Source organism: Nomascus leucogenys, chromosome 16 (genome assembly GCF_006542625.1).
Source record: "Nomascus leucogenys isolate Asia chromosome 16, Asia_NLE_v1, whole genome shotgun sequence".
Lineage (NCBI taxonomy): Eukaryota > Metazoa > Chordata > Mammalia > Primates > Hylobatidae > Nomascus > Nomascus leucogenys.
In genome coordinates, this window is record NC_044396.1 from 72,554,476 (window position 1) to 72,570,592 (window position 16,117).

General features: G+C 40.7%; 1 protein-coding gene across 1 annotated transcript in view; it reads right to left on the reverse strand.

Annotated features, from left to right (window-relative positions):
* The window catches only part of SNTB1 (syntrophin beta 1), a 279,652-nt gene that overhangs the window by 90,490 nt on the left and 173,045 nt on the right, over nucleotides 1–16,117 (reverse strand). The window contains exon 3 of the mRNA XM_003256162.4: nucleotides 15,707–15,914. Coding sequence (XP_003256210.3) covers nucleotides 15,707–15,914 — 208 coding nt within the window. The remainder of the gene's footprint in view (nucleotides 1–15,706; nucleotides 15,915–16,117) is intronic.

A 16,117-nucleotide genomic window follows, 5' to 3' on the forward strand; every position in this document is an offset into this window, starting at 1 on the left:
CACATGTGGCCTGGGACAGCTTTGAATGTGGCCCAACACAAATTTGTGCTGAAAACATTATGAGTTTTTTTGCAATTTTAAAAAGCTCATTAGCTATCGTTAGTGTTAGTGTATTTTATGTGTGGGCCAAGACAATTCTTCTTCTAATGTGGCCCAGGAAAGCCAAAAGATTGGACACCCCTGGTATAGAATCAGTGAGCTCTTAGCATGTTAAAGGCAGTAAGGAATATAAAATCACTCTATAAAGCACCAAGCAAATATTTAATTTTGCTATTATAACTCGTGTGGTTCTTAGAGTTGGGACACCAAGGAAGAATATTTTTGTGGAATGAGAAACTGGAGTGTTCACTTCTAAATCTACTTTGGTATCATACATAAAGCTCTAGGCTGTATTTCACAAAAGCAATTTGCTACGTCTGTCTAATTTTTTAAAAGAAAGATAATCCACAGATTTATAAATACTGGGTGAAGACTGAATTGATATGTAAAACTCACTAGAATGAGTGCTAAGGTAGAATAGAACATCTACCTGACCCAGTGGTGGGGACTCAAAAAATGCTGTTGAATTATTTTCCAAAGGAACTTACGGCATTGGGCTTCCTCATGCATTTGGGATGCGGTGTTTTGTTGGTCAGCCTTGGTTGGCATAATAGCATGTCCAACCTCGCTTCATACTCAGAACTCGCCTCCAGATCCCTAGCTCTGAGAACGGAGGTCTCCTTAGAATAGGTACAAGGTGATCGGTTAAGCCAAACAGGGTGAAAGTGAAAAAGAGAGAGAAAATACATTTGGACTAAGGGGGATGCCCACGTGACTGTAAAGTAGATTTTCATATACTGCCTTTGAAGGCGATTCCAAAGAATAATTCTAAAAATGCAATACAGCAGCAAACGAGTGAAGGTACAACTGCCTAAGGGTGTTGCTAAGAAAGGCAGTATCACCTCTCTCTCTCTATATATATATTTAGTGCTCTAGCCACCTAAGATTAATGGCTATTCTTAAACGAGGCCATGCATTTTGCGTCTTTAAGCCTTTGCACATACTATTAATGCAACCCAGAAAGTCTTTCTCTACCTGATTTTTAAGACTCAGTTTAAGAGCTTTCTTAACCTCCTAGTCCAAGTGAGCTGATTTCTTCCTTTGAGCCTCCACTGATTTAATATGGAAATAAATTATAGCACGCACAGGTCTGCATTTGAAATTATTAGGTTCCATGTTTGTCTTCCTCATCTGTTTGTGAGTTCCCTGAGAACATCTTTGTATCTCCAGCTCACTGCCTCACCTATTATAAACAATTATCTAAAATTAATCTCCTTGTCCCCTACATTCATATTGCTCATTCTCTTTATCAGCACATATCACCATCTGAATTGTTTGTTTCCTTACAAATTATCTACCTCCCCTGCTGAAAGTAAGCTCCAGTGCAGCAAGGAACTTGTCTGACGTGTCACCATCATAGCCCCAGTACTTTCACTTGCTTGGCATATTGTATGTGCTCAATAGTTACTTACAGAATGAATGAATTATAGGTGCTGAATAGTGTTTATCAAATGGATAAGAAAATGACTAGTCATATATTTGTTTTTTTAAAAAAAATCACTTGATTATTTATAAGCAAAAAGATGTTCAATCCCTAAAAGATGAGGGATAAATAAAAAATAGATTTCTGTGATACTTCCATTCTGGTTTCTGGCTGTTGGATGCTGGATGAAATTACCTTTCAACCCAGTCATTATTCAAGTTAAAGCCTTGAAGCTTGGCAAGGAGGAAAAACAATATGGTAAAAGGGCAAAGGGTGGAAAATCTAGAGCCGGGAGAAGTTGGTTTCCACATTTCTGAGGCCCATTTTCTCCAAAAAATTCAAGGTTCATGGTTAAGCTTCCAGAAACCTGTCTTTTTCAAATGCACCATAATAACTAGCAATTATGTTTAAGGTTCTAGTTTGTTAAAAGTTTAAATAGAAAAATGAGAAAACAATAAAATACATATCTATGGGTTGGTTTCTACAAAAGCCATCAAGAACCCTAAAATTCCTAAAAATACTTCTTCCTTCAATTTCTGGTCTCTTGCAGTGAAAAGAAATACAGCAATTATGAATACATTATTTTATGCTTTTGTTGAAAGATCATTTGTATACTAATTTAAAATTGCCTTTTAAAATCAAGTTTATATAAACTTTAGAAAGGTGTTCTTATAATTTACAGTTCATTAAATATGGAGTTACTTCTATAAGATTCATAATGGGGTATTGGTGAAAATTATACATATATATATAGAGAGAGAGACAGAGTGAGAGAAAGAGAGAGACAGAGAGACAGAGAGAGAGATTTCATTTTCAGGGAACTTGGAATTGATTTACGTAACTCTGACTTATGACCTCTTTTCCAGACATGAAGTAGTATGTTCTTTATTTCAGGACCTTGTGAAATTAGGCAGCAGGTCATCTATGATCCATTTGAAGCTTTTAAATCTTTCCCCTTTTGAAGACTATTCAGCCTGATTTTTCCCATCAAGCTCTCCTTGGAAACCCCATTTCACACTGTGCATTCTCCCTCCCTAATTTTGTCAGCACTATTGTTAAGTATTGATTTTGATTCTTTATTAAGTTCACTTTTTACTCTACCATTTACGGTAGATCTTTGGCCTTCATGATTTAATACAGTTTTTACTCTGTGTGACCTTGAATGCTGATGACTTGCACTAATTTGTCATTGTGTTAAGGGCCAGTTTTGAAGTGTGGTCTGACACTCGGACCTGGAGGAGGCCCAGATAACCCCCTCTCTAGGCATGTCAGCATGGCTCTGCTCTCCTACCCTTGCATGAAGGCATGAAAGACACACACATTTTTGTAAAATGGCCTGAAAAACCAAATGATGGTGTTGATGATGGAAGTTCTATGAAGATGATAGTTCTTTGCCAGAAAATAGAAGTTAGGGATAAATTAAAGAATAGAATATTGGATCAGTAGTTCTGAGCCATTTGGTAAATCAATATTTCAGTAAAAAAGTCCAGTACAACTCATTTTTATTGCACTTAATAGAAGAAAGTGTGTGTGTGTGCACACACACGTATAGTAGCATTCACAAATTTGGAGATTTCTAGAGGCCTCTATACAAACTCCATTCCAAAAATACTCCAAAAGTAACTGCTACTTTTCTAATAAGACATGAAAACTGGAGAGCTGACTGCCTTCATCTGCTGGATTACATTTATTGGATGCTATGTGCTGGCCCTGTGCCAGCCATTATACAAAAACAATTTCAATTAAGTTGTATAAATTATCTTTTGCAGTAGGTATTAATGTCTTTTTTTTACAGACACAAAAAGTGAGGATTAAATATTTTTTAAAAACTTGTCAAAAGTCACTCAACCAGTAAGTAACAAACTGGGGATTAAAATACAGGTAGTTCTCCATGCAAAGCCCCTGCTCTTCCTTCTATAGTATGGTGTATTGCAACCTTCACTGCCCTTCCCTGCCTCCCACATATTCATTCAATAAGTTCTTATTGCATTTACTTGACCCCAATTTTATTTTTAGGTTCTCCAAATTCACCTTAGCCAAAATGGTTGATGTTTGAATTCAACAGCTAATACATAGCCAGTTAAATTGTGCAGCACAACTCCCCCCACCCCCACCCCCCCACACACCAGGGATATTTTTGTGTTTTCAGCACCAACACTATTGACTTCAGGTTATCTTATGGTGTGTTGGGAGATCCAGGCACACAAAAGTGAATGTTTGCCTGAAACTTTGTAAAATACACAGACATGCCTACTGATGGAATCTTCTAGCACACTTTTTTCCAATGCCTCTGATGAGAATCCAATTGGGTTAAAATACATCTTCCTCCCTCCCTCCCCCCCTTCTCTCCCTCCCTCCCTCCCTTCCTCCCTCCCTCTCTCTCTTCTTCCCTCTCTTTTCTTTTCTTTCTTTTCTCTTTCTTTCTCTCCCTCTCCTTCTCTCTCTCCCTCCCCTAGGCTGGAGTGCAGTGGTGCAATCTCTGCTCACTGCAACCTCCACCTCCCGGGTTCAAGTGATTCTCCTGCCTCAGCCTCCCAAGTAGCTGGGATTACAGGCGCCCAACACCATTCCCGGCTAATTTTTGTATTTTTAGTAGAGACAAGGTTTCACAGTGTTGGCCAGGGTGGTCTCGAACTCCTGACCTCAGGTGATCCACCTGCCTTGGCCTCCCAAAGTTCTGGGATTACAGGTATAAGCCACCATGCCCGGCCTTTATTCCCTCTTTCATGCCCACTAGTGGAGGTGCTACTGAGCAGGAAAGTGACCCTATAAGTGGACAGCTAACTAGGGAAAAGAAGATGCAGTAAAGTGTCTAGGGAATCTGTAACTGAGAAGATGCCAAGATTAGTTCACGGAAGATTTAGTCTGTTTGTATACAGAGCAGAGAATAAAAGAACAAGAAGTGAGAAATGGGAAGGTGGAGCGGTAGGGAAGGGAGGTCAGAGAGTACAATGAACAGTACAGCCACATGTTTTGTGAGCCAAAATAAAGTATTGGGTTGGTGCAAAGGTAATTGCATAATTAAAGTAATGGCGAAAACCACAATTACTTTCGCATCAACACAATAGTTCAACAAACAAGTGTAGTAATAGGCATTATGAGTTATATTTCAGAAGCTTTTCAGAACAGAAGGAATGTGTCAATTCTACATAGGGCAAGAGAGAGCTTGGTCAATGGGTCACCGTGACCAGAAACCAACTATCATTCCATCTTCTTCCTCCTTTCATGCTCTCCAAGGTTTCACTCTTTCATTCTCTTTCTCATTTTTCCAGAGGTCTCTTCCACGTTTTGACTCAGACCAGGTGCCTGCCTCCCCGATCCTCAGCAAAGCCACTTTGAACAAATAATGTGAATTGTACCTCATTCCCAGAGAAAATGTGTTGCAGTGTTTACTGGCAACAGGGAATCATTTTCTGGCTAATATCACTGGTCCACCAACTCATGCATTCGACAAATGTTAAGTTGACCACTTACTATTTCCCAGACACTGTCTAGGCACTGGAGCTATAGAACTAAATAAGAAGCAGCCTCTTTTCTCGGCAGGGTTACAAGCTGCAGGGCCAAAACACATGGAGAAATATTTTAGGGCCTCTCTCTCTGAATCACTGTGATAAAGTGACTAATGTAATTCTGAGAGTCCTGCTTGGCCTCTGCAGCTCTGTAAAGATCTCTGTTTTCACCTTGATGCAGCCCATATGTAGATATGGATGTTCTTAAATCAGATTCTAGAATTATAGCTTCACCTGTATTTCTATCCCTAATTATAAATAAAATCAATATTTTAAAAACTTAACATTGACTGACTTGCTAAACCAGAAAATGAATTCAGCTTACAAACCTGAAAATACCAACTTAAGAGTGTTTCAGGATGGAAAATGAAATGTGTTCATTTCCATTGCATAGCAGCCCAGTACTATTAGAAGTAATAAAAAGCCCAAACCAAACATGTAAGGATGCAAAGAAACTCTGAAAATGACGTTTGAGAATTTCAAAGCATTAAAAAAAAAATTATTCCATGATGTGAGGGACAAGGGAGCAAGCAAATGCCAATGTGAATTATCAGAATGTGAATACAGCTGTAAATAAAAGTAAACTTCTAGGTGGTGGCTATAACCTTCAACATGTCACAGTTCTAGCCATTATATTTAAGTCTGTCCCACCTAAAGATCCCATATACCTAAAGGAATCCCTGCTGGAATGCCTTCCCTCATGGGAACACAGCAGTGATTATAGCAGATGTTGTTGGTCCCCTGCCAAAATTCCTTTTTTTTTTTTTTGAGACAGAGTCTCGCTGTCACCCAGGCTGGAGTGCAGTGGTGGGATCTCGGCTCACTGCAGGCTCCACGCCCCGGGGTTCACACCATTCTCCTGCCTCAGCCTCCCGAGTAGCTGGGACTACAGGCGCCCGCCACCACGCCCGGCTAATTTTTTTTTTGTATTTTTAGTAGAGACGGGGTTTCACTGTGTTAGCCAGGATGGTCTCGATCTCCTGACCTCGTAATCCGCCCGCCTCGGCCTCCCAAAGTGCTGGGATTACAGGCATGAGCCTCCGTGCCCGGCCGTCAAAATTCCCATTGTTAGGCCAGTGCACCCTAGCCTTACCTGATGTGCATGTTGACTGGTCACAGCTTAACCTTTTCCTTCTCTAGAGAATTGCCCTTGGCTGATGGGAATGACCTCTCTCTACCTCTATGGAAGCCCACAGCCAATGGCTGCCTTATATGGGTGTACAAAGTCCTGGCTCCCTTGGCTAAAAGTGGGAGAGCTCTGTGCTGCTATTCCTACTTCTGAGCTTCAGTGGGATCAGGCTGAAACTAGATTTCAGCTAATACTACATTTCTGTTTACCTTCCTCTGCAGCCTAGCCTGCTTCACTCACTTCCTTACAGGTTTCTTCTAAGAGCCTCACTCAGTTAATTGCTCCCCAAGAATCTCCATCTCAGACTCTGCTTCTAAAGAATTTGGAGACACTGATCAATGTAAGGCCTCATGATCATAGTAAGGCTTAAAACTTCATGTGTTGCCTTGACATATTTGAGCCTCACATGGCTCCAAAAGCCTACTGGTGAGTTAACCTGGTTCCCTTGATATGCCTGCCACCCAGCTAGTTCTCTTATCAGCTGGACCAGCCACACTGCACCTAGTCCTCAACCTAGTGGGTTTTATTTCCCTAACAGCCTGTGAAATTATTCAAAGTATCCAATCACATCCTCCCCTGGGAACCAGGGCACACCTCATCCTCCTATTACTACAAAATATGCTTCCCAGTGCTTCTGCTGTGTCACTCTGCTCCTGAGTGCAACCCCAATGTGGCCCTGCATGGCGTGCAGTGTCCTTCTCCCAGGCTGTGAGTATATGTGACTAATAAACTGCTGCTAGTCTCATCTGTCCAGTGCTGAGTAGAGTGTGTTCAGCCATCTCATCCTGTTTCAGGTGGGGAATATCTCGCTTACCAGTGGGGCAAAGAGGAGGTGACCACAAAAATCAAATAATAGAAATTAATAGGAAAATCATTGTGTTTTCACCAAAGTCAGGCAGCTCTTCTGGAACACATCTATTTCATAAAGAAAGGGCAATCCGTAATGCCCAATAAGATTAAAGTAGGTTCAACAGAGTCTGCTAGCCACGTGCATTAGACTGTTTTGTGTTGCTATAACAGAGTACCGTAGACTGGGTAATTTTTTGTTTGTTTGTTTGTTTTTTTGAGACAGAGTCTTGCTCTGTCACCCAGGCTGGAGTGCAGTGGCACAATATTGGCTCACTGCAAGCTCTGCCTCCAGTGTTCAAGTGATTCTCCTGCCTCAGCCTCTTGATTAGCTGGGACTACAGGCGTGCGCCAACACACCTGGCTAATTTTTGTATTTTTAGTAGAGATGGGGTTTCACCATGTTGGCCAGGCTGGTCTCAAACTCCTGACCTCCAGTGATCCACCCATCTCAGCCTCCCAAAATGCTGGGATTACAGGCATGAACCACCGCACCTGCCCAACTAGGTAATTTATAAAGGAAAGACATTTATGTCTTATAGTTCTGGAGGCTGGGAAGTCCAAGGATGAGGGGCCTGCACCTGGTGAGGACCTTCTTGCTGTGTCATCCCATGGCAGAAGAAGCCAAGGGCAAGAGAGCATGCACATGAGAGAGACTGGAAGGGGGTCAAACATCCTTTTTATCAGGAGCCCAGTTCTGCAATAGCTAACTCACGCCCATGATAATGGCATTAATCCATTCATAAAGACAGAGCCCCAATGACCTAATCATCTCTTAAAGGTCCCATCAATGCAACTCTGTTGCATTGGGGACTAAGTTTCCAATGCATGAACTTTGGGGACATATTCAAACCATAGCATTCCACACCTTCCCCCCAAAATTCATGTCCTCCTCACATGCAAAATATATTCATTCCATCCCAATAGTCCCAGAGTCTTAACTTGGTCCAGCACCAACTCAAAAGTCCAAAGTTCAGAGTCTCATCTACATCAGATATGAGTGAGACTCAATCTACAATTCATCCTGAGGCAAATTCCCTCCAGCTGTGAGTCTGTGAAATCAAAACAAGTTATCTACTTCTGAAATACAATGATAGGACAGGCATAGGAAAGACATTCCTGTTCCAAAAGGGAGAAATAGGCAATAAGAAAGGGGTATCTGGTCCCAGTTAAGTCCAAAACACAAAAGGGAAAACAACATTAAGACTTAATGACGGAGAATGATCTCCTTTGACTCCATATCTCAAATCCTAGGCACAATGGGACAGACGTGGGGCCTCCGGTGCCTGAGGCAGCCCTGCTGTCTGCATGTGAACTAACAGGAAGTGGCATGAAGTCATCCTTTTTCTCAGGAACCCACTTCTGAAATAACTAATTCATTCCTGTGATAATGGTATTAATCCATTCATGAAGGCAGAGCTCTCAAGACCTCATCACCTCTTAAAGGTCCCAACTCTGTTGCATTAAGGACTAAGTTTCCAACACATGAACAATGGGGGACATGTTCAAACCATAGCACCATGTGACCAGGCACAGGGGGCTTTCTATCTCAAGTTCTATGGTTCTCTCCAAAGAGATTGAAGCAGGCCCATATGAAGTTGTACGAATCAGCCTACAAGAAATAAAATGTACAGACCCCCCTCTCTTACAATGGGCAGCTCTGATGTTTCCACTTTGGTGAGAACAATTCACTTTACTAAATTCAATTTACTAAATTCACATGACTGTGAAGGCATGCAGAAAAGTGGGCATATTTCATACTGCCTCTGCCACCCACCTACTCACTCATCCCAATTTAAAATCTCTGATGTTTCATTTGAGAGAATAGATGATGGAGGCAATCTGAATGAAATTCGTACTGGCACATTTAGTTTAAACACTTGTAGCAAAAGACTAATGGGAAGATTCCCAAGCTGCTGCCAGATTTTTTCTTAGTCTTGCTCCATCTCAGAGGTGATTCACTCAGGAACTTGATGACTCCCTTTTAAAGCAACACAACAGGACTATTAGCACTTAATTGCATTAACAGCCTGTGTTTTCTACCATAACCAATAGTCTTGATTTAGGGATGATGCAAGCCGGGGTAGCTTGGACAGTAGTTCTATTTCTATCTCTTATCAGATGGGAGTTCCCTCAGGTCAGAGACTATTTTCTCCCTGGAAGAAGCAGTGAGAAATTCTGACTTAGGTAATTTTTTTTAGGCAGATGGTGGGGCTGATATATTTAGAGGCTCCAAAAATATCATTCTGTTAATTACACTGTCAAGATCTTGATTACGGCAGCCTGTTTTACTAGGGCCAGGGCTATTTTACATTCACACTGAGATTCTTCTAATGTAGGTGGGCAATGTAGCTAGAAAATGCAATCACTTGGTTCTAGTTACCTAGAATTGGGGGTGATGAGTAAATTGCTATTGTTGGAACTGAAAATTAATGGTGATCTAACAAATTATGTAAGAATATAGACTATAGTATATATATATAGAGAGAGAGAGAGATCAATATATTCACATAGATAAATAGGTAATTAGATAGGGATGAATAGATAGATACAGGGAGGTAGACAGAATGAGATCTCTCAGTTCTGCCTTTGCACAGTAGTGCTGGGTAATAAAAATGACTGTGAAAGCTGAAACCACACTAAGCAATCTTAATCAGTTGGAAAAATTAGGATCATTACATGACCTTTAAATTTTTTTATCAAAATGTTAAAAACTGTCTTACTGTCAATTATATAAGCATAGGGAGATGAAAAATAGAGTAAATGTTTATTTAGTAATCTCTCATTTAAAACATTAGAAGGATTGAGGATTAAAGTGAAGAGTAGTTTGAACAGACCTTTTTGTCTTCTCCTCATCTAACTTATATAGAACAAGCATTTTTTTTTAATGTGTTGACAAATTGTCATCATCCCTTCTAAGGTCGGATCAGCTAGCAACATTTTATCCTTTGCACTTTCAATGATGTGGGCTATCTCTGAGAGTTTCTTTAACGTGAAGTTTTCACAAGTGTCACCTCCTCTGGGGCATCTTCATCCTTTGTCACAGCTACAGTCTTCGTTTACAGGTTATAAGTTTACCTTCCCTAAGTTCTTCTGGTTGCTATCTTGAACAGTATCAGTGTGAACATTCCCAAGGCCAGCTATTTCTGCTATCATTCCACTTATGTTTGATGCAAATTTCATTTCCAGAATTACCACTTTTTGTACCTTTGCTGCACTGTCATCTTTGTGGGACAACTCCCTCTTTCTAGGATCCATTCTTGTGAAGTGTCATATGGATTTGTCACTGGGAGACAGGGGGGAAAGGGAGTTATCTCCTTTGCTGTCTGTGTGTGAACTGATTAACAGAGGTGCCATGGCCAATCACCCACAGACTTTGAAAGAAGTGAAATCCCACTAGTTACATAGTGGGATTTGTGAACTGAAGACTTAGCAATGAGGTCTGTATTTATGAAATTACTCACAGTTAATACGCCGTGGTAGCAGAAATTTGAACCGTTTTGTTGAGAGACTGGCATATCTAATTAAATAATGTGATAACTGAAATTCATGGATATGTGTGTGTGTGTATGCGTATATACAAATTGCCTTCCCCTAATCTGCTGTATGAAATATGATTTCAGTCTCTGTAGGACCTGTTCTTTGAACTTTTATAGTACAAAATTAGGAAGGAAGAGAAGGGAGGAGAATTACTATGTGGAAGATAAAAGAAGGAACCTAACCAGAGAGGTTCAGTTGATTGACATAGTCAAGAATGGAAAAGAAGGACAGAAAGGAGAGAATCTCTTCTCCTTGTTTTTCTTCTTTCAGAGTCATGAGAAGAATGGAAGCAGTTGAAGATATAGGATGGATACGAATAGGAGAGATGAGAAGATCTTGGTAAGTGTCGCCTGGCCTAGGTATATAAATTTCCCTTATTTTCATAATTGTAAAGGATTTGAATTATCTTGGTAAGTCTCTTAGCTCTGGAGCTGTGCTTTTGGTCTGTGATACTGCTCTAGATGGGACTGTTGGAGGCATTACTCATAAGGATAGATGTTTCCTGGGCCCCTTTATTAGCTCAGCTTAGTGGAAAGTGCTGGACTTTAGAGTTAGAAAGAGAAGCTCAAATTCTAAATCTACCACATACTAGAGGAGAGATCTTAGAAAAGTTACTCAAATACTACAAGTTTACCTCATTGGATTTGGATTATTTGAAGCATATTGCCCATAATAAGTATGAATTACCAACTTCCTTTTCTCCAGTAACACCATGGGGTGGCACAACTACATAAATGTTCCCATTTGAAAGAATACGAAATGGAAATGAATAAAGCTGGTACCTGAACTTGCATCTCAGAGCTCCCAACTGGGCTTTTGTTTCGCTGTGTTGTGTTTTTGCGTATTTAATCTGACAAGAAATAGTTTGCAAACCGAGATAACAAGGGAAAGCAAAGGGAACCCTGATGAACTAAGCACAAAATATAACTCAACAATTCTGCTGTGTCCCTGTTTTTTATTGTTTTTCTAAGTAGCAAGAGAGTCAGAACTTAGCTTGTTTTTCTCTTATCTGAAACGTAATGATAACTGTAAAGGGATTAGATGAACTAAGAAACAAAGATTGGGAAAAATGTGTTTGGGGCATGACACATTTTACAATTCACAGGAGTTGGTATTTATGGGTCATCTTGGGCCAGATGGGGGCTTGCAAGGAGTTAAAAGATTTGAGGCTGGCTGGGTGTGGTGGCTCATGCCTGTAATCCCAGGACTTTGGGAGGCCAGCGTGGCCAGATCACCTGAGGTCAGGAGTTTGAGACCAGCCTGGCCAACAGAGCAAAACCCCATCTCTACTAAAACTACAAAAATTAGCTAGGTGTGGTGGCATTTGCCTGTAATTTCAGCTACTCGGGAGGCTGAGGTAGGAGAATTGCTTGAATCCGGAGGCAGAGGTTGCAGTGAGCCAACACTGCGCCACTGCACTCCAGCCTGGGAGACAGAGGGAGACTCCATCTCAAAGAAAAAAAAAAAAAAGAAAGAGTTGAGGCTAATATGGTCATGGGAAAGGCTTTACATTGATGTGCATGACCCATCTACAGGTGACAGTGCTCACAGAGGAAAGCAGATCATCCATAATTGATAGCCAGGTGCAGTGGCACATGCCTGTAGACCCAGTTACTTGGGAGGCTGAGGCAGGAGGATTGCTTGAGTCTAGGAGTTCCAGCCTGGGCAACATAGTGAGACACTGTCTATTAAAAAAATAATCTTCCATAATCAAGTTCTAGTCAAGGTGTCAGGTCCGCTTGTCACTTTTCTCCAGGATGAACTCTCGCTTCACTTTAGATCAGTCTCTGGTCCTCCCCCCACTACCCCAACAAACTGTACTAACACAGGCCTTCCTTCTTTCTCCTCTCTTGGAGTGCAGGGAAATTTCTCCATTCACTCAAATCCCTGTCATTTCTCAGAAGCCATTCTTCAAGTCTCCTGACTATCTCATGAAGAAAAATAATGTTAATATTAAATTTTCCTCCTGTGTAGTATTGAGGAGGTTTTAGGATTTGCACTAAATTGAATTTTAAAAAGGAAGTTGTTGTTTCATATTTTTTGAGTTCATATAAATGCCGCTTCTAAAAACTTGAAATTAAATTAAATATAATCTGTACAACCTTGTCACAGAGTGACTGTGATAAATTTACAAAATCAAAATGTAACAATATAGGAAAAGACAAAGAACATCAATTTAAGATAAATTACAGCTAGATATATATAGGATCACATTTTATGTCTTTACAAATACCAAGTGAATTCATGATACTTGTGATAATATAAGAAAGGCATCGTATTAAGGATTTGCCATTCATTGTAACATTTTGCCAAAAACCATTCATATATCTGCACACCAGGATTCAGTATTAAATATTTATTCAAAAAAATCTAGTTTGGATTTGTTCCCTTAAACTTGATCTATGGTAATCTTCTGAGAAGTGTGAAAATGAAGGCAATAAAAGACATTCTTGCTTCTCATAATTATCCATGATCATTATTGCTCTTACAGATACTCTGCATAATACCCTTAAGGAGACCTCTGGAACAATGATCTGAAATTACATCATAAGAACAATCACATGCTAAAAACAGGAAGAGCTTTATATGCACATTTATTACTGTTCCATGAGAATGTCTAATAATATGTCTGCTAATAATTTGGGATAAGCAAAAGGCAGGAGACAAATTATAGGTGAGAAAGAGTAACTTTTGGAAGATTTTTTAATTTCATGAATAATGGTAATGATTTTAAACATAGCTTGTGATTGAAGAGAAGAGAGAAAAGTACCTTCAAGAATTAAGACCATCAACTTGGTAGATGCAGGGTTGTATGTGTTGGCCAGCCTCCCTTTGCCCCTTCAGATCCAGTCTCTACCTTTCTCATCTTTCTCTGTACCCTGGAAGACTCACCTTAGGAGTGCATCCGTGGGGCTTCTTGCCTCTGGCTTCCAGCCAGCTTCAGCCCGTGGAAGACACTAGCAGGGGGTTAGTGGGCAGGGGTTGGCAGGGGCTGCATTTCTCTTCCAAAGACCACAGCTGGTAGTGGGTGGCACTTTTCTACAGCTACAAGCCTCCCTAGTCTCAGGTAACTGCTGCTTCTCCTTGCCCTTTCTGGTCAAGGGATGGTAGTGGCCTCTTACTACTGTTGGCCCTGGAGTTCTTCTCTATCTCTTATTGGTTTCCCAAACCTTGGCTATACCTTATAAATTATTCCTGCATTAAATCCTTTCCAATGATCCCTTTTGACCTTCCCATCCATCTCCTGCCAGGATCCTGAAATATGTGCTATACCTCCAAGTCCACTCAGAACCTTAACCAAGCAAGAGCATTTTTCATCACAATCAGCTCCTTCTCTTGTTCTACAGTAAATGTTTGCTTTTGCTTCCCTGGTATCCATTCATTCTTTTTCTTGAACAGCACCTGATTTTTTCTATTAGAGAACCACCCCTCCTTGTCTCCACTGCAAATGACTTAGGTGAGGCTGATTTCAGCACTAAGACTGAGCAAATTATCCAAGTCAACCCAATTAGACTTATAATCTCAGGACTTGCGTTGAAACAATTGGGGCAAAGAGGCCTTTCTTCACTGAGACAACCAGGAGCAAAGAAAACATAAGCCTGGCATCGTCAGGCTGACTAGAGAGGAAGCCTGGTAATAAACTAATGAAACGACACAGAAAGACAGAGATGGAGACTTAGACCTAATACATTATTTAAGTGCCTGGATCCCACCATGCCTGAAGCTTATCTTTGGACATTGCAGTTATCAGAACCCGGGCATGCTCATTTTGCTCAAGCTAAATTGAGTTGAGTTTTCTGCCACTTGTAATTGAAAGATCCTTGACTATCAGGCCTTTTCCTAATAAAAACACATACATTTGGAGAGAGTAGAAAGTGGGGAGTAATAGAGATGTGACTTTCAAAATTACATCAGCCATCCAGATTTATGGTCTTGTTTTCTTCAGGAACCCTAACACATAAACTCATGAAAGGCTACGGGTGGTTTGTGTTTATTATGAATTTGGATGCTCCTACCGCCTGCATTGTCCCTTTGGTTCTTTGAAATCTTTGAGAGATAGGACAATACCAAGCCAAACAACCCATTTGGTGTTAAATTTTTAGGCTAAGACCTATGCATGATCTGCTGCAAACAAAGAACAATGGTGGAAAACAGCTAAATGGTGTGTTCGAGTATTATTTCAGGTGCCATTTGACTGGGCCTTCTCAGATGACAGGGTTCTTTGGCAGGAAAGGTGTTATTGTGACGTTCACTATTCCCATTTACTGTCTATTAGAAAGTGAGTCACTGGGAGGTCAGACTATCCCCAAAGTCCAGTGTTCCTGAGCACTCAAGGTCAAATTCAAGGGACAGCAATCATGTGTAAGGACAATGGCAAAGGCTCAATCCTTTGAAATAGAGTAACTCCAAAGAGATGGCCACAAAGTGAATTTTACTATCTTTAACATATCACATAACTTGGGAAAAAAAAATCAGGGACCGTGTTAATATGACCCAAAGTCTTTTCCACAGCAGCTTTCCTCTCTGAGACAGAGGCTAAGTCTTTATTATGTTTTCACTCCCTTCCCCACTCCTGCCTAGCACTGTGCCTCACAAAAGTAGGTGCTCTTTAATGATGACATTAAAGAGTGGCTGGCTTAAGAGCACAAATAAAATATAAGGTAACATAAGAAAAGAGCCAGCATAGTAATTGCTCAACTAATTCTTGCTGTTATTTGTAAATATATAATTGAATCATCTCAAAAGTGTCTGTGTTATTAACAAACAGGCTCATCAAAACCCACACAAACCCTTTTTAAACAGTAATTTTGACTTCCTTGCCTCCCAAAGCAACAGCTCTGTTCTGAGTTTGAGTTATTTTCCCTTCCCTTCATACATAGATATTAAAATCAAACTATTCCTCAACTCACTCATTCATCCATCCAACAACCTGGACCCCATGCAATTTGCCACATGTTTGACTAAGTGCAGGTAATCAAAGTTGATTAAGACAAAACCCCTGTATAATGTAAAGGCCCGTAGCCTGCTGGAGAGGAATGAGAAATCCACACAGACTGTGAATGAGAGAATCAGCCTATGGAATGCGATAACTTTAGTGGTTATGAGCGCTGGGGGAATCTCGGGGAGGATGACTATTACAGAGGAAGATATTTTCCTTACCTTTTCTGCAAGCCAGCCAAGATGCCTAATCTCTCGGCTCCCAGCAATGCCTGTTTTCCCCAGCTGCTCTCTGACTTCAGCAATCACTCGGGTCAGCAGGTCATTAACGCTGGAATGGATGGCACTGAACCATGCCTGGGCGGTGGCTGAGTCCTTGCTCCTTAGGATCACGGTGTGCTTAGCATCTGGAGAGTGGATTTCAAGCTGCCTAGAGGAGCACAGAGAAAAGGGTTAGAATGGAATACTATGCAGCCATAAAAATGATGAGTTCATGTCCTTTGTAGGGACATGGATGAAACTGGAAACCATCATTCTCAGTAAACTATCGCAAGGACAAAAAAACAAACACCGCATGTTCTCACTCATAGGTGGGAATTGAACAATGAGAACACATGGACACAGGAAGGGGAA